Source organism: Barbus barbus, assembly GCF_936440315.1.
Source record: "Barbus barbus genome assembly, chromosome: 37".
Classification (NCBI taxonomy): Eukaryota; Metazoa; Chordata; class Actinopteri; order Cypriniformes; family Cyprinidae; genus Barbus; species Barbus barbus.
In genome coordinates, this window is record NC_136715.1 from 22,177,535 (window position 1) to 22,197,396 (window position 19,862).

Below are 19,862 nucleotides of genomic sequence, written 5' to 3' on the forward strand. Positions count from 1 at the left end.
ATGTAACAATCTTTTGCTTACATAAGTAGCTGTGTAACAGACTCGGTCTGTAACATATGTGTAACAGTAGCTGTCTATTACATCTACATAATTACAAACTGTAATTACAGGTTGTTCCATAACTTGGTTACATGGTAAGTACATTTTGTTTCATGTAAGTACAACAGCTACTACTAAGTACTCAACTCTGTAAATACTCTGTATTATGGTCACCTTAGAATAAAGTGTTACCAAAATATCTACATTTGTGTTAGTAAGATGAATGAAAGTCTTGTTTAGAACCACATGAGGATGAGTAAATGATAACAATTTTCTTTTTTGGGGTGAACTTTCCCTTTAATGTTGTACAGAAGAAGTTTCATTTTATTTAAATATAAAATATATTTTTATAATTTTTTTCTTTTCTTTTGGAAATGTTTTCATGAAACTCACCACCTTCATTCAAAATGGTGATGCATTTAGTCTCTCTACGGAGCAGTATCGGTCTTTGTAAAGAGCATTGCAAAATATTGGTGAGGTGTATATTTATAAACCTATATTCCCAATGCAAAAGATATAGTAAAATGTTGGTAAGACGCAAGTGGCAATACAAAAATGCAGGCCTGTCAAAATAATGACACTCCCAGTGTAACATAATAGGGGCCTTTAATGAGTTGAATTTCACAAGCGTTCATATAGGTCTTTGGTAGATTGATTTATGGCTAAAACCAGTCAACCCATCCATGAAACAAGTCTCAACCTAGACATGTTACACTTCCCAAATCGTCAGTAATTAATGAGAAGGCAATTTATACTGAGAGAGCAGACTGCTCTTTTGTGGCATCGTTGGCTGTGGCTGCTCCTGTTCGTAACAGGCTATCTTCATGCACGTCTTCATCATCTGATTGGACGACGGGAGTGTTTGATCCGTCCTCATTGGAGGCCTGACTGTCACAGGTGGAGTTGGAGGAAGTGGACAACATACGGGATTTGATCTCACAAGGGTCAGAAATTCTCAAGGACACGTCATTTCTCCTCAATCCATCCTCTTCTACATCAGTGTGACCAAGAGCTGGAAAAGAAATGGCTGTTTACCAGTTCATCTCAATGGCAGTTCATTATCTGATGTAATTGCTAAAGGGAACCAGGGTTTTTTTTTATTTATTTTTTTTATTCCCTGACCATTTTCAAGTGACAGCTGAAAACTCATCTCTTTCGACACTATTTGACTTTATCCTAAATAAAATGTTAAAAATTGTCTTCTCTTTATTCCTTCCCTTTTTAGCTTGTATTTATTTGAACAACGCCTGAAACGTCGTATTACGAGCACTTCCTGTGTCTGTTTGCCTCTGATGAATCGCTTGATGATTTCCCCAATAAGTCACTTTGGATAAAAGTGTCTGCAAAATGAGTAAATGTAAATGTTTAAATGCTCAGACATACAATAATGAAATATTTGTTATGTTTCTTGTGAGAAAAAAAAAAAAAAAACATTCTTCAGAATACATAGTGACGTTTAAATAGCTATTAATGGAATCGATACCACCAGATATTAATAGGGCCATTTTAATCAGCCAAACCAATCCTTGCTCTTTGCACTATTACTAGTAGTAGTGTGTGTGTGTGTGTGTGTGTGTGTCTGTACTTGTTTGTTACATTGTGGGGAACAAATGTCCTGAAATTTTTGAAATTGTGGAGGTCCTGAGGTCCCCACAAGGGAAAAAAAGTATTAAAAATAGTAAATTATGTTTATCTGAAAGTTTAACAATACAAACAGGTCTTCTGTAAGAGGTGGGTTTAGGGTTAGGGAATAGAAAATAGAAGTCTCGGAAAGTTTTACAGAAACAAGTGTGTGTGTGTGTGTGTGTCTTAATCCCTTAAAACAGTTAAACACAAACCACGCACAGCAAACAATTCTAAATATTTCATTGATCATGTAATTACCTTTTTCACTCACCAGCCAATTTGGCTATTACCAGCTATTCAGAACTTCTACAAGCAAAATACCAAAAATACTAGGAATAAACTCGATAATCAACAAAAATCACTGGTTTAGATTTATATTTAAATATATTTATTATTAAATCTGATTCAGAATCATCGAATTGAAAGCTTTCAGTCAATCATTGTCTGTAGATACAATAAAAATAGTTAAAAATCATTTTTATTTGCTTGTTTTTGTAATTAGATTGGTCTGCACTCTTTAAATCTGTTATTGGGATCAAAGCAGGAGATAAAAAGATAAGCGTTTCGGCTAGCTGCATTCATCAGTGTGCTTTGTTTTTGTCATTTAAAAAAAAATATATGTATTTTAAAACATGGCACATTTTGTCCAAATGCATAACACTCTTAATGTTTTGTTGTTCTAGGCTCCTGGTTGGAGTACGTCATTTATGAACCATAACCCACCAAACTGACTGGTGAGTTGATATGTTTTACCGTCACAGGGTTTGCACTCATATTTGGCAGGTTTGTGGGTGTTAATTTCAAACCCTGGTCATGTCAAACTCTGCACAATGTTAAAACTATACTAACCTTCTAAAACTTCCCTTGCCAGGTGAGTTCATGAATGAGCTGACTAATGAAATTGGCTGTGGGATTATCTGGTTTCAGGAAAAAAATGAATGCTAGCTAGCGTTTTAGCTTGACTATGGTATCTAGGTGTATCAGGCAGATCATTGTCTCCATTTCAGCACTGTACTGCATCTCACCACTGTTCATTTGCATGAAGTCAAACTCTTGTCAACCTTATCAATAGTCAAATCACATAGTATTACTTATTTTGCCAGAAAATAACTACTTTGTGGCCGGCATGCAAGAACATATCCAAGATGGCTACGTATGCTGTGTCATTGTTTATCTCCGGATACAAAGTCGTGGCCTAATGGTTAGAGAGTCGACTCGTAATCCAAAGGTTGCGGGTTCGAGTCTCGGGCCGGCAGGGATTGTAGGTGGGGGGAGTGAATGTCCAGTACTCTCTCCACCCTCAATACCACGACTGAGGTGCCCTTGAGCAAGGCACCGAACCCCCAACTGCTCCCCGGGCGCCGCAGCATAAATGGCTGCCCACTGCTCCGGGTGTGTGTTCACTGCTGTGTGTGTGTTCACTGCTGTGTGTGTGTTCACTGCTGTGTGTGTGTTCACTGCTGTGTGTGTGCACGTTGGATGGGTTAAATGCTGAGCACGAATTCCGAGTATGGGTCACCATACTTGGAAGTATGTCACTTCACTTCACTTCAAGTTCAACATAACACCACACTATGTTCCATTTTGGCAAATGGTGGCTAATTCACATGGCTTCATACTTGCGAATAATTGGACCTTCAAGTTTGCTTTTCTTTTGAAAACCGTACGTTTTTGTACAAACTACATTGCATGAATCATCATACAAAAGTGCCAACTTGAAAACTGCTGATTTTTTTCACGAGATCAGATTATCTAACTTTATCACTTCCAGCAGTACTTTGCTTTCAGTGAGGATAAAAAAAAGTACTACTTTGCATACTACAGGAAACCTTTTAGGACACCTTGTGCATGGTTTGAAAACAATGTATATTTTTCTACTGCCGGCAATTTTCAACAAAAAGTGACATGAGCAATGGAGACTGTCAGCAATGCTATGAAGTTCTACTACAAATACCATGAGGTTATGCAGACAGTGGATCCTATCCACTACCACCTGATACTATTGTTGGATACTGCAGTCAAGCAAGAACACCAACCAGCAACCTATAGAAATATAGAAACCTGTTGACAGCTATTTAAACTGGTTTGGAGTATGTACCTGGAAGAGGGGAGGTCAGTGATCCTTCCTCTCCACTGGCACTGAAGAAGACATCCAAAGCCTCCTGATCAGAGATGTCCATCAGGTCCATCTGTTCTAGCATATCGACATTCACCTCCATTGATGAAATACTTCCCAAGGGAGCTGCAATAGGAGAGTCAGACATGAGATACAAAGACAGTTATTAGAGGTGAATATGCTGTATTTGGCTACTTATAGTCTTGTGTATGTTTGTTTGTTTCATCACATGTCTTAGAATAAAGATCATGGTCTTTGAAAAAAAAGTGAATTTAATAAATCAAATTCAAATTCAAATTCAAATTTTATTTGTCACATACATATACATACGTAGTACGACATGTAGTGAAATGTATTGTACGACTGTCCAACAAATTGTCCAACAAAATTAAGAAAAACCTCAAGTTTACAAAAATACAAATAGAAAAAGTACAGTAAACATATATACAGAAATAAACTAGCAATAAAATAAAATAACAAATAGATATGAGAATAAAAATAGATATGAAGAATAAAAAATAGAATATGATTCTATATAGATTCTATAAAAAGTAAAGTGTATGTCAGTGATAAAGTGTCCGTGTGCTGTGCAGTGCAGTAAAGTGTATAAGTGAGTAAAAGGAATACTAAAGACAAAGACAAATGGTATGTAAGTCCCACTCATTTATCCTTACGTAACCTTTTACAAATTAGTGCAGATTGTACTTGAAAAATGTGCAAAGTGGAAGTGTGGGGTGATGTGATTATAGTGGAGAGTGGTTAAGACTCCGAATGGCCTGCGGGAAGAAGCTCCTCCTCATTCTCTCTGTGTTCGCCTTCATGGAGCGGAAGCGCCTCCCTGAACGCAGCAGAGAAAAGAGTCCATTGTTGGGATGGCTGAGGTCCTTCACTATCTTCCTGGCCCTGGTCAGGCACCGCTTGCTGTAGATGTCCTGCAGGTCCTTCACTATCTTCCTGGCCCTGGTCAGGCACCGCTTGCTGTAGATGTCCTGCAGGTCAGGGAGCTCGGTGTGAATGGTACGTTCCGCTGAACGCACCACCCTCTGGAGGGCTCGTCTGTCCTGCATAGTGCAGTTCCCGAACCAGGAAGTGATGCTGCCCGTCAGGACGCTCTCAATGGTGCAGGTGTAAAAAGTCTTAAGCACCCGAGAGGGAAGTCTAAAGTCCTTTAAGCGTCTCAGATGGTACAGACGCTGCCTGGCCTTCTTCACCAGGGTGCTGGTATGACAGGACCAAGTCAAGTCCTGCGTGATGTGAACACCCAGGCATCTGAAGCTGTCCACTCTCTCCACTGGAGTCCCGTTGATCGTGATCGGCTGGTATGACCGCTCCTGCTTCGTACTGAAGTCCACTATCAGCTCCTTAGTTTTGCTGATGTTCAGGTGTAGACTATTCAACTGGCACCAACTCTCCAGGTTCTTAATCTCCTGTATGTAGGCCGTCTCGTCGTTGTCTGAGATCAGGCCCAACACAGCAGTGTCATCAGCAAACTTAATGATGGTGGTGGAGTTGGAAGTGGCCACGCAGCCATAAGTGTACAGTGAGTACAGCAGGGGGCTCAGAACACAACCTTGAGGGGCTCCAGTGCTTAGGGTGATGGAGGATGAGGTGTGTTTACCCATCCGTACGGCTTGCTGTCTGTCCTTCAGGAAGCTGGAGATCCATTGGCACAAGGATGTGCTGAGACCAAGGACCTCCAACTTGGAGGTGAGTGTGGAGGGAATTATGGTGTTAAACGCTGAACTGTAGTCCACAAACAGCATTTTTACATAATTCCCTTTTCTGCAGTCCAGGTGACTTGTTGTGGTGTGGAGGAGGTGTGAGATGGCATCCTCCGTGGAGCGGTTTAAATAAAACAACATGTGTATATGCACATATATGTACATTCATGTAAACAGATATATATGTATGTATCAATAGTTTATAATAGTTTTAAAAGACTGTTTGGTAAAATACAGAACTTCTGTCAAAATGTAATATTTTAGCACAGTTAAATTGTTATAACATATATATATATATATATATATATATATATATTATTTTTAGATGAAAAGAGTCCCACCCATGTATGTGTGTGTGTTTAAACTCACGTCTCTTATAATCTATCTGCAGGTGTGCAGAGGAAAGGTAGACATCCACATCGTGTTGAAACACCTCCTCAAAGAATCGTTGTCTCTCTCTCAGCCTCATTTGCTGGGCCGAATCTGCGTCCGGGACCCTCTGCGCATGTTCTGTCTCAGCTACCAGCAACAACAGAGACAGTCACTTCACTTACAGTTTATATCAACATCCATTAACAGAATATTCACTCAGACTACATGTGTACACTTTTATACAACCCTTATTTAGTTCTAGTAGAATAATGAACAAGCTGCATTCTACAACCCCTATAAAAAAATATATAATATAATATAATTATTCCACCAGCAGGGGGCATAAGTTAACACTTGAAATCTCTACACTGACTCACTGAATGTTTTCAGTTTGCTCTTCCTTATGTTAAAATCTAACCCAAACCCTAACACGATTCATATGTCTATAACCTCATATCTTATCGTTTTAATGCAAATCAAATTCAGACCTGTGGTTTGAAGTTTTTGTTGTTTCTCTAAATTGGCAAAACGTCCTGAGCATTGTACACCACAGCCAATGCAGTAACAAATAAGAGTGCCCGAATGAACAGAGATGAAAGTAACACAATTAGAAAGAGAACATGCTGTACTAAATGCTGCACTAAGACAAAATAAAGAAACATTTGTAGAGAAATCGAGAATGTGTTAGAGATATTATGAACATGTATCTCATGGTTCAGTATGGTTTATTACTCACAGGGCTGATAAACCTTAAGCCTCATTTGACAAGCTATTATGTAGTGTGTATTAGACTCTTAAGAATATAATTAACCTTCAACATCTTCAAAAGTGAAAAAAATGGTTAAAAAGTGTACTAAAAGAAGTCATCAAAACACATTTATTAATAATATCACAGTATACTGTGTATATATATATATATAAATATAACTTTGTGCCATGTACACATATACTGAAACCTTATACCTTGAAACCATGGTACTGCCACTGCTTTATTTGATGGCTAGTAGTCAATAAGATGTCCTGTTATGATGACAAACATATATTTGAAAACATGAAAGCAGGCAGACAGAGATGTTAGTCATTGGTCTATATACAGAGACCTCTCGATGTGTGGTAGCTCATGCACAAGGATCTCCAAATAGACAATATGAGTCATCTGCCACCCTGACCCCAGGAACCTACCAATAAAATCATGAACAGCCAGTTCTGAGCAAAGCAATGCTGGCCAACTTCATTTCAGCTTCCATCAGATGCAGTACGGTAATATAATCACTTAATAGAGGCATTATATTAGTAGACCGGATTCATTGTGGATTTTTTCATTACACAGAAACTCTACAGTAAGCAACAGTCTAACTAATTATGGGTTGCCAGTATGACATGTTCAGCCTGACATTTGTTTCACTGTCCTTGAAAAGTGCCACAGGAGCACACATCAGCTCAACTGAAATAACAGCCCTAAAGCTTGCACCATGGCTGTAACATGTTAGAGAATGGCATTCTTTTCCTTTCACAAGTCATTAATACATCCAGACTCACAGAGACAGTGTCCTGCAATTCAGCCATAATTAGAAAGCACAGGCTGAGCCTGAAATAATTGGATCTGCCTTTTAAACCTGGTCTAAAATAGGAATAATGTAAAGATTATCTGGTGTCTGCTGCGAGAGCTGATCGCATTTTCAGCTGCTATCAGACATGCTGTAGAACAGGTCCGTCGTCCGAGAGGGATAAATGTGAACACTGTTCCAGCATTTTCTGGACCACAGATTTTTTTCAAGACCAACAATATATATGTGATTTTTTGTTGATTAGCATATTTCATACCCCTTCATCAGGCTTTCATGAACCATATGAAACTATATTGTCACTGAATCTTCCTGCTTGGTTGGCCCAGGAGTCTGCCTCAGAGTTTACTCCAGAGCCTGCTGTGGTCCAGGAGTCCTCAGAGACCACAGAGCTCTCTCCAGTCTGGGATATATAGGGTAGCTAATGAGACTAATGACACACAGTTTTAGACAATGAGACCTGATTGATCAAACAAAGGGTGATGGGAAATGAAGTCCACAAGCATTTGGCAATAATCCAAGAGGAGTGCCTTCTGGTGGCTATCATGGGCACTCCAGCAGAAGGCTGTGACGGATATAAGATCATGTAGAGGTCGTACTCATGGAGAAAAGAAACACCTCAGTTTTGTTAAGATACCTAAACAGAGCAAAAACAGTGCATGTGCTGGTACTTATATGGCCAAAAAGAAATAAGAATTTCTGATAGCTTGTAATATTAATGTTTATAACAGTACAGCAGACTTCTTATGCACTAATCTTACATTTACTTTTTAAAAATAAGTAACAATTTCACACAAAAAGGTGGACATTTTTTGGAATTATAAAAGGCCTTTTATTTGCTTAAAAATGTGGAAAAGTTTGGATCATGTTTATAATTTAGAGGCCTTAAAATTTAACGCATCAAATATGATACAGTAGGCTTTATGAGGTTAAAGAACCAGTGCAACTTTAAAACAGACCAGGCATTCAGTACAGTGTTTATTCACCATATCTTTAGAATGTTGGAAAATGTACATTCACAGAATATATGAGTAACTTTCCAAAACAAACTGCCAACTCTTGTTTATATTATAGGCTGTGTGTATATCATCCATCACCCATGTTTGAGAGAATGTCTCACATCGCTCCAAACCTGTACGCATTTCTTTCTATTGTGTAAAACTTTCAAAGACATTTAAAAAAAAAGGGGATCATGAGGATGAGTAAACAATGAATGATGAAACATTTATTTGTGGGTGAGCTAACCCTTTTAGACACTACCAAAAAAATTATCACAAATAGCAACGCAAAACTTTTTGGAGAGCCTGGGTAAGAATGTGATGACTGTATGTCTTTTTCATTTCCGTTTAAAGAATTCATGAGTCATCACATTTGACAGGCAAAACGCCACAGTAGGCAGTGTATAAGGTTTAGATGGGGTCACTCTCTCTGGCCTGGTGGCAGAAGTGAGGACGATGGGAGCCATCCAGGGGCCACAGCGCTGTCACTCTGAATAACTTATCAGATCTGCACTAGCTGACCACCACAGCCAGAAAGGGCAAAGGGGAAGCTAGATGTCCCATTTATCTTTCCATGTTTCCATCTGTCAGTACTGTGTGACTCAGTGCAGTGTGTGTAAGCAGGTGGGAAGTACATTGCAAATTGAACATATTTGGGATGGTTTACCTGCTATGTAATCGTTTTAATGCTCTTGTTGAAATGTGCTTACATTAGATTAGTTTTGTCATTTTTTTACTTGCAAGAATGAGAGCAGAGGTTGTTGTAACATATAATTGAAAAGGTTTGCTAACTGTCAATTTCAATGAATCAATTCAACAAGCGTATCAAATATCAAAGTCATCCATAAATATAAAAAATAAATATCAAAGTCATGCATAAATATCAAAGTTTGGGGACTGATTAAATATTAACAATATTATAAATGTTCTTGTCATTTGAGGAGTAACATAAAAAGTGTTGTAAATTCATATGCAACTTATGTTTATTTGCCAAACGACTACAATTTTCTGCAAATCTGTGCCAGATACAAAGGGATTCGAATCCACAACAGCTTTGGTGCCTATGCTATATGAATCGTTAATTTTCATGTTTTCTCATGCAAAAATAAATAAATAAATAAATAAATTAAAAATTAAAAGTCCACTTAAATCACATCCTCTCACACTTTTTTAACATAGACAAAATATGTTGAAAGTACAAATTATTTGGGAAAATGCATGAGCAAAAAATAATCAAAGAGAAAATTTCCGATTTCAAAAAGATAGTAAATTTTGACACACGCGATATAGCTTACTAGCCGGGACTCCTTCTGTATACAGGCGTGAAGTAATGATGCAAAGACGAATGGCAGTAAACTCGGAAACCGAACTGATCCACCCAAATTATTTTTCATGTTGTATTGTATAGAAACACATTCCTTTAATCCTGCAGAGACAAACTAAGATTGTAGCAGGAACACAGTAGGACTAAAATAAAACCTTCACCTACAGTGGCATTCTAATATCGATATGTCAAAGCATTCAACACATAAACTTCAACTTGCCTCTTTGAACCTGCAGGGATCTCCTCTTCCATTTTTCCATGACCTTGTCCAAGTTTAATATTTAAACACGTACGCCAGTGTTTATATAAAAGGTTGAGAAGGTTGAGGCACTTAAACTCAACAGACTTGCCATGAATGGATATTGCATAACTGCGGTGCTATGGCTCCGTCCTTGACATCTACCATGCTCATATTTGCGTGTCTGCATGTGTGTGAAAATTAAATGGTGCTTTTAAAATAACACAGGGTTAAGTGCTTTGCTCAGGGGTACAGCCACAGTGTGTGTTTTATTCTCTGCCATTCCCTTCCAGTCAAATTGCATTTTCTCTGTTGTGATCGAGAAAGGAGCAAGTCAGGGAAAATGTGGTTTGACTGAGCTATTGTTCTTAGAAAGCAAAATTTTGCTGCCCACTGTTGCACTTAGCGAAATGCCAGTGCAGTGGGCATGGTGTTTATTCAGGTCAGCTGGCAGAACTGGCAGAGCTCATGAGTGTTCCTGACCTGTGGGTCACATATCAATTTGTAGGCAGCAATAACTGCATACTGTTCATTTATGTTCTCTTTATTCTTAAGCTTTTTTTTTCTAAGCAAATCAGACTTATAGATTGGGTCCAAGTCCAGCTCACTCTCATAACAACCCTTTTGAAAAAGAAGAACACTTTAGTATAAAGAATACTTATTAAGGAAACAATGTACTTTAAAATATATATACATTTAAGAGTGCAGTTTTTGACCATGATAAGTACATCTGAGGGTTATGTTTATGGGTAGGGTTAGGTGTGGACCTTCATGGTGATGTTTCACCAACAAATTGTTCAAACTGTCATAGAGTTAGACTGAATAAATGCATATGAAATTGTCAACTTGTACAATACTTCAATCCTCAAACTCTCCTGAGATTGAGTTTGTGGGTCTTTTGACCTGTGCCATTAAAAAACACAGAGAATGCTCAAAGCAACCATCTAAGTACACCCTGGAATAGAGGCAGCCGTCCCAGAGGGCTACCTTCCTGCAGACAGTTCCAACCCTGCTTCAACACACCTACTGTTATTTACAAGTTAATCCTGTATATATTGATTACATTTACTCTTAAATTTAGGTTTGTAGTTTATCTTTACAGGAAGGAAACCCTCCAAGGCTCAACTACCCTTGCTTTAGAAACCATAATGCTATACACTCTAAAAAATGCTGGGTTAAATACAACCCAGCGCTGGGTAAAATATGGACAAACCCAGTGATTGGGTTGTTTTGACCCAGTGGTTGGGTTACTACCCAGAAGGTTGGGATAAACATTTAACCAACCGTTGGGTCAAAACAACCCAAAAGTTGGGTTCGTCCATATTTTACCCAGCGCTGGGTTGTATTTAACCCAGCATTTCTTAGTGTAAAAAATACTTAAAATACATTCATTACATACTAAGTATAGTTCAACTCTATGCTCGGCTCAGATTTACTGATGTACTGCTGGAGACTTACTGATAATTCAACTTTATTTGGAGTACTACTTGTACACAATGCACATTTAATAATATTCTAAAATGTGTTTTAATGTCACTATTGATGAGGATTGTATGGTCTTTGAATAATACTGGTCTTTAAATGCAATATATTTAAAATGTACCTGAAGTATACTTTCAATAGTTCCACTGTAGAACAATCAAATATACTTGAGTATATCTTTAGTTGGACTTCAGAACTACTTCTGCACAATAAAGTGCATTAAGTACAAAATTAACTGTTCCAATTTAGCAGACTTTAAATATACCAGTTTGGTGTACTAAAAGTACATTTACAGGGTATTTTTAGTAAGTACATAAATATGTAAATGTGTTTGTAGCATACTTGAAGCATACATGAAATAAATTACAAATACATTTTAGTGTATATATTTTTCACTAGGGCAGTTTTAAAAAAGGCAGCAATGTTATTATTCATGTTGATTCAGTTTTGATTCTGCAAGATGTGATTTAGCTGTAAATTATCTCTACAAAAGACCACAGTACCATCGTCCAACTTAACTACCTTCAAGTTTCGTCATCTGATGGTGTCAGTCAATGGGGCATATCAATAAATTACTGAAAGTTAAAGGGGTCATATGATGCAATTTCAAGTTTTCCTTTCTCTTTGGAGTGTTATAACCTGTTCGTGCATTGATGAGATCCCTGAAGTTGCAAAGACTAAAGTCTCAAACCCAAAGAGATATTCTTTATAAAAGTTAAGACTTGACCACGCCCACCTAAAACGGCTCATTCAAACACGCCCCCACATGTCTATGTCACGATGTGGAAATATTTGCGTAATGCCACCCAAATGTTCCCGCAAAGAAAGAAGGCATGGTTTCAGTAACCGCAGTAGTGTTGATGCAGCCATGACAGGGAGACGCTGTGTGTTTCTATGCGAAAGCAAAAGCACTTTATTTGGCCTTCCGAAAGTAAATACAATTAGGGATCATTGTTAAGATTTGTTTACAACACAACAGCACAACCCAAATGTTCGAATTTGTGCAACGCATTTTAAGGGTTTTTCTCTTTGCTATGACAATCTGGCGCTTCTGAATCAGCGACTGTAAGTATGTTTTGTTATTAGTTGAAGTATTTGCTGTTGATTGTTCAAATGCGGAGCTTTGCACATAACACGTCGTGTGTGTGTGTGTGAGGGGAACAGGGTCACATCACAGCTGAGTGTACAGCCCGTCAGAAATCATCTTAACCGTGGCTTGTGTGCAAATACATATGAGCATCATCACTGTGTCTGTCACACGTTCCCCTTTCGGGCTTGAACTGATAACTTGAAAGCTGAAGCTCGCGTAAGGGAGTTACATTTCCGACGCATGCTTGTGGTGTTCGGCCAATCACAATGCACTGTGCCAGTTGGCCAATCAGAGCAGACTGTGCTTGTCGGAAGGAGGGACTTTGTAGAAAACGAAGCGTTTGAGAGAGGCGGGGCATAGAGGAACTACAATAATGTAGAGTATTTGAAAAATAATGTGTTTTTTGAACATGTCAACATATTCTGTTACACCAAATACACAAAATAATGATTTTTTAAAAAGCATCATATGACCCCTTTAAATGTCTTTCAGACCCTAACTAAGCAAGCCAGAAGACCACAGTGGCCAAACTCCATCAGGTGACAGAAATGAAGAAATGGACAAACTAGACTCATTTGGGGCACCTGTCGTCCTCTGGCCTAAGCGATTGAACATTGTATGACATTAAACGAGTTACATCACACTGGCATTAGATGGGAAAGGAAGAGTTGTAGCGTGTCCATCAGGTTGGAAAATATGAGTCATGTAAGTTCCCTAATTGATCAGCCAGTGTTTTCTACTTGGAATGAATCAGTGATTAATTTTAAGTGAATGACTACATCATGAGGTTTTCTGGCCCTGTCCCAAATCATCCAATAAGATCATTCATAAGTCAAGCAACCACATGAGAATGAGATCACTCTATTTTTCTGTTTCTCTCTCAGTCTCATCTCTTTCTCACATCCATCCCCCTTTTTCAGACTGTGTTGTCCATTCACGCCGCAGTAGGCTGGGAGGGGTGAGCGAGACTTGTTAGATCAAAGCAGAAGAAAGGCGGATTGTCTGTAAGGACTGATTTGTCATTCCCTCCATACAAGGCAAAGCTCTGTTTCCACCACACCCCAACCCCAGCTTTCTTTGTCACAGTGGGTCTCGCACTAAAGCATTCTGGGATTATGATCCAGCAGGGTACCGGAAAAGGCACAGCATCCCTGCAAGCCTTCTCAGAGTCATGCCAACGGTCCCAACCCTTTCAGACACAAGTAAAACCATCATGTAGGTCTTGAGTTTAACAGATCTTGGCCTCTCATTCACAGGAATGTCAGTTTATATATATAGTCATAGGTTTGTTTAATTACTTACCACAGTAGGAATGCCTAAACCACACATCAGCTTCTTCCAGGCATCTCACCCAAAACACTGACATTTTTCTTCTTGGAGGTGACTTTCAGAAGCAATTACGGACCAAATAACAACATAAAAAACAGTCCACCACATCCCTCTGAGGACAGTTTGAAAACAGGACATGGGAAATGAACTTTCCAGATGAATGAGTTAAAAGTCCATGTGTTAAACCTCAGGGACTAGAGAGCAAAAGCCTGATTTACTAACTAAAAAAAAACATATCTTAAAGGGATAGTTAACCCAAAAAAAGGACATTTTTGACATTAATTACTCACCCTCATGTCGTTCCAAACCTGTAAAACCTTCTCTCATCTTCGGATTAGGAAGATTAAGATATTTTCATGAAATCCGAGAGCATTCTGACCATCCATAGACAGCGATGTAACTGACACATTCAAGGTCCATAAAGGTAGTAAGGACATTATTAAAATAGTCCATGTAACATCAGTGGTTCAACTGTAATGTTATGAAGCTACAATAATATTTTTTGTGCACAAAGAAAAGATGACAATGACTTTTTTCAACAGTTCCTTCATTTCCGGGTCAGTCTCCTCCGCTATTCATGAAAATGCCACAATTAATTACAATTGAACTACTGATGTCACTATTGGACTATTTTAACGATGTCCCGACAATCTTAAAAATAAAGGTTCCAAAAGAGGGTTTTTGCAGGGATGCCACAGAATAATCGATTTTGGTTCCCCAAGAACCTTTCAGTGAACAGTTCTTAAAATAACCATTTTTTCATTATTAAACATTTTAATAATCTAAAGAACCTTTTTCCATTGTAAAGAACCTTTTGTGGAATGAAAAGGTTCCATGGATGGTAAAGGTTCTTTGTGAAACCACTAATATTTTAATTTGTGTTCTAAAGATGAGCAAAGGTCTTTCGAGTTTGGGACAACATGAGGGTGAGCAATTAATGACAGATTTTTGAGTGAACTATGCCTTTCAATACAGATGCTGATTTCTCCCATTGAAGAATGGTTTTACCCGCTTTTGACAACAAGTATGGTAACTTTGGATCAAAATGGCCTTTCTGGTGGTTTTAAAAGAAATGGGAATTTCAAACCCACAAACCAAAAGGAGTGAGATCCTTGGATGAAGGATGTGGTATTCAGCTGTCATTACAAACTCTTAAGGGATTACTTCACCCAAAAAAATAAAGTTCTATAATTTACTCACCCTCATGTCATTTCAAAACCACAAGACTTTTGTTCATCTTCAATACACAAATTAAGTTTTGAATGAAACCTGAGAGATTGTCACTCCATTGAAAATACATTCCACCAAAATGCTATCATAAAAGAAATCATAAAAGAATTGAGTGGTTAAATACGTCTTCTAAAGAGGCTTGATCACTTCTTCACATATAAACACTGATCAAAACACATTAAATATGCTACATGGAAGCTCAAAGAGCTTGCTGGGCAGTATATTATGTTGCCATATTCATAGTTTAGCATGGCTTTGACTGCCTTCCTGCTTTTATAAAATGGTTCTACTATATATTAAAAAATATGAAGGTAACAACAGTATTTAATTGTGTAAATTGATTAAGTGGCGTCATTCTGCTAGCGTCCTTGACATAACAGAACTTTGCTGTGCAAAAAAAATGAAGATCTGCTATGGTGAACAAGTGTTTTGTGTCATAGCTGTTAGCATGGATTTTTACACAGCGGTTTTTGAAACTAGTTGACTGTTTTCTTCAACGGGTTTTAAGAACACCCATTAGACATGGTAAACTCACTATAACACACACCTTCAGATTTCTCTTTCGCTTCCTGCTTTATTTGTCAACTACATGTCACCATAAGTATGTTAGCCTCAATGCTAAAAACATAGCCTCAAAACTCCATAGGGTACTATAAGGCACACATATCCGGGATGTATTACAACAATGAATACATTTATTGAACAAGTAATAATACTGATGAAATTCAAAGCAATTTATTATAGGCCTACCTATGCGTCTTGCAAGGAAAACAGCTGATCTAAGGCTGTTATCATGTCCATGTACTCCTTGGGTCATCACGGTTATGTAACACTAAGTCTCAAGCACAATGTGATGATGTCACAGGTCTGTTATAAAAGATGTCATGTCTAACAATGTCATGATCTGTCAGGTCATTTGCATCTGCCGCTGTTTGTTAGCTTTACTGATCGCTGACCTGCTGTGCTTTCACAATGCCATCCATCAAACGGCAGACAGAAGTATTAGCTCACATCATGTCAAGATATATATATATATATATATATATATAACAAAAAGAAGTAGAAATACATCATTGCTATTATCACAGTTTATATAAAAAATCACTTCATAGTGGAACCATCTGTTAACTTTGGCTCTTGGCCTCAATCCTGTTTGACATCCTATTAATTTTCTTATATTGTGCAAATAATATAATTAATTACATTTAAGTGTCTAAATATTACTAGAGTGTATATGAAAGTATGATAATAAAACAAAAGCATAAATAGTTACTTTATAAAACAGAAATCCCCTGTCATGCCATGTGTCGATTCTACATTTACATTTATGCATTTAGCAGACGCTTTTATCCAAAGCGACTTACATTGCATTCAAGTTAGTTTCTACATTTTATCAGCTCTTGCTTTCCCTGGGAAACCACACATATCTGTGGTTTCCTAAACTAACTGAGTTATTAATAGTGGATAGATAAATAGATAGTTGCTTTTGTGTGTGCGGAATGTGTGGGTATGCGAGTTTTAGAAATAAGGAAACTAAACCCAGAAAGCACTCCAAATCTCTCCAACGATCTGACAATGAAGTCATTCACACACGCTAACCTCCTAGACACATTTAACTCAGCATCTCTAGCTAAGACAACCCCCAATTCAGCTGCTGTTTCCAGAAAAACTCAGATTCACAGAAAAAGAACTGAGAGGAATTTCTAGTAGAGTCCACGAGATAAATGACATGAAAATGAGTCATGAGGAAAGTATGAAACAGGGAGTAGAGAAGTCTGTGCTGTCCACCAAAAGGAATGTTATCTTTTTTCTCAGATGTCATTAAAACAAGTTCCTAAAGTAAGTAGATGAACTGTTTCCTTGTAACTTCAGTGAAATTTCTTCCCATTTTTATGTTATCTTCTGCCACCATTTGATTTTCTGGATTTATTTTTACATTGATTACTTTCATATCTATCTATCTATCTATCTATCTATCTATCTATCTATCTATCTATCTATCTATCTATCTATCTATCTATCTATCTATCTATCTATCTATCTATCTATCTATCTATCTATCTATCTATCTATCTATATCTATCTATCTATCTATCTATCCGCCTTCATTCCATTTTATCATGAGGTCTATTGACAAATCAGAAACATTATCATAATCATTAGTCACACAAGCCAAGACAATTAGCAAATTCCTAGACAATACCAAGACAACTACAATTCCTGTAGAGTCATTCCACAAAACCTGAACGACACCATCTTAAACATCTGGGGTGCAGATCTCTAAAACTCTTTGACAGACATGGACATTTTACTGTGTGAGCAAAATTGAAATATAGTGTGGAAAATTCTCCTGTGGCCAATCTAATTTCTAGTCTCAACCTCCAAGCATGTTTGTGTTTGTGTGTGTGTGTGTGTGTGTGTGTATGTGTGTGTGTGTGTGTGTGTGTGTGTGTGTGTGTGTGTGACTGTGTGTGTGTGTGTGTGTGTGTGTGTGTGTGCATGTTTATGTGGTTTATGAGGACACAAATTTGTATAATGACATGGGTATGACAGAGGTATTACAATATGAAGGTGGTTTATGAGGACACTGCCTATGTCCCCGTAATTCAAAAGGCTTAAAAAACATACTAAATGGTGTTTTTTTGAAAATCTAAAAATGCACAAAGTCTCCTGTGAGGGCTAAGTTTAGGTGTAGGGTTGGTGTAGGGCAATAGCACACACAGTTTGTTCAGTATAAAAACCATTACGCCTATGGAGAGTCCCCATAAACCACAAAAACCAACATCTCTGTGTGTGTGTGTGTGTGTAGTGTGTGTGTGTGTAACCAGGGAGTGTGGGAACTTGGATTGTCACAGTCCATCTGCTAAAAATGGCAGAAAAACAATCCCATTTAGAGGGATTTCAGTCAGGCTACACACAACAAATCTAGAACCAAGTACGTCTTTGCTCTCTAAGCTTTGGCAGGTCCATCAAGTCAATCTGGCTCTTTAAATGTTTGATTAAAATAATAACTGAAGCCCCTTAAAACAGAAATTCGACATAACATAGTAGAATAAGAACACTAAGCAAAACTTAGTTTAGTAATGAAATCCCTGCAGTCTACACAGCAAACTATGATAGACTAAAATAAAACAGAGCCACAGCTCAGACCGTTTTAGATAATCTTTCCTTATTCAGTCAAGGAAGTGATGAGTACAAATAAGGGAGGCCTATTTAATGGTGTTATTGGTGATAGTCCAGTGACAAAAACAGGCAATATGTTTTGACTTACAGTTCATATGTAGATTATGTGAATGTTTACAAAAAACGTTTACTGTAGTAACAATCTGACAGTAGCTTTGTTTGTTGGTTTAAAAAAATAATATAATATAATATATATATATTATATATATAATATATATATATTCCATCAAACTTAAACTCCAATACCAGCATATATTAAAAATAAATACTGTAAATAAATAAATAAAAACAAATCAGCTTCAAGGCAACAAATCAAGGCAAGGTTACAGGTGTTTTAATTTTTTGTATAAATATATAATTATGATGGTTAAATAATGTGTACTGCAAGTACAAAATGTACTATTGTACAGTATGCTTCATAATCATTTTACTATAACAGGTTGGCATGTTTCATAACAGTGAAAAGTTGAACTTACTGGGCAATAAAGATGGAAATGTTCAATAGCTGTCAAGACTTTAAGGTTTGTATCTTGTAAATATGATAATCAAAAATAAACATACAATGAGAAATATTCACTGGGGTAAAAATGTGACAACTGTCTTTCTTATACATATTCTTAAAGGACACAATGATTCTTCTGTTAATTAATGACTGGTCATCTGTCATGCTTGTTGTGAAGCCAAATTTGAGAAGATGACCAAAGTAAGTCGACTAAAGGTGAAATACTCACATGGCAGACGTTTGTTATGGAGATTCGTCCCCTTTGAGCTCATGACTCCAGAGCGATAGAGATGCACAGCTGTAAAACTACCAGCAGCTTCAGTCAGTCCACCGTCCCGGAGCAAGACTGGACTCTAGCACAGCTCATCTCCCCCTTCTCTCTCTTTCCCTCTCTCTCTCTCTCTCTCTCTCTCTTTCCCCCTTCTCTCTCTCTCTCTCTCTCTCTCTCTCTGTGAGGCTTTAGGCTGTAGATTCAGTCGTGCACGTCCTCTGCAGCAGCACCAGTGGCCGTATCTCTTTGCTCAGACCAAGACCTCAGGTCTAGGGCAAGTGGATCATACCAAATCCACCCTTGTGGGAGGAGGAGAGCAGAATTTACAGTTGGGATCAGACAGAGGAAGGAGGGACGGGTTATGTAACGACAGAGGAGGTGCTAAGAAAACTAAAGCCAGCTTTTCTCTTTCTTACATGTCATTCCATGAAAGGAGAACCATGTTTCTGTAACATCTGATGATGTGCACTTAAACACTTATTCATTTTTTAATGAAATATGAACTTTTTGTGTGTATACGTTTGACTTGAGAGGTTCAAAATGTCCTCACTAACAGTGAAACCTGATGATTACCAACTAGTGACTTCACACACTAAATGTTTCCATGCAAAGGTTTCTGTTTAGGGAATACAAAATATTATTAACCTGAAATATAAAAAAAAAAAAAACTGGAAAAAAAGATGTCCTGACTACTATACAGTGAAACGTGTGTGTGTGTGTGTGTGTGTTACAGTTTTTCTCAATTGCTTTGGCACATTTTTGCGAAACAGTCTTAA

At 37.7% G+C, this 19,862-nt stretch overlaps 1 protein-coding gene across 1 annotated transcript; it reads right to left on the bottom strand.

The window, feature by feature from the left end:
- Positions 1 to 320: 320 nt before the first annotated feature.
- On the bottom strand, positions 321 to 19,382 carry LOC306856887 (dysbindin). Its single transcript, XM_079396426.1, has 4 exons — positions 19,045 to 19,382; positions 5,872 to 6,021; positions 3,764 to 3,907; positions 321 to 1,051 (listed from the first exon to the last, which is right to left on the bottom strand). The coding sequence occupies exons 1-4, from the start codon at positions 19,085 to 19,087 to the stop codon at positions 789 to 791; spliced, it is 600 nt and encodes a 199-aa protein (XP_079252552.1). The 5' UTR covers positions 19,088 to 19,382; the 3' UTR covers positions 321 to 788.
- Positions 19,383 to 19,862: the final 480 nt, after the last annotated feature.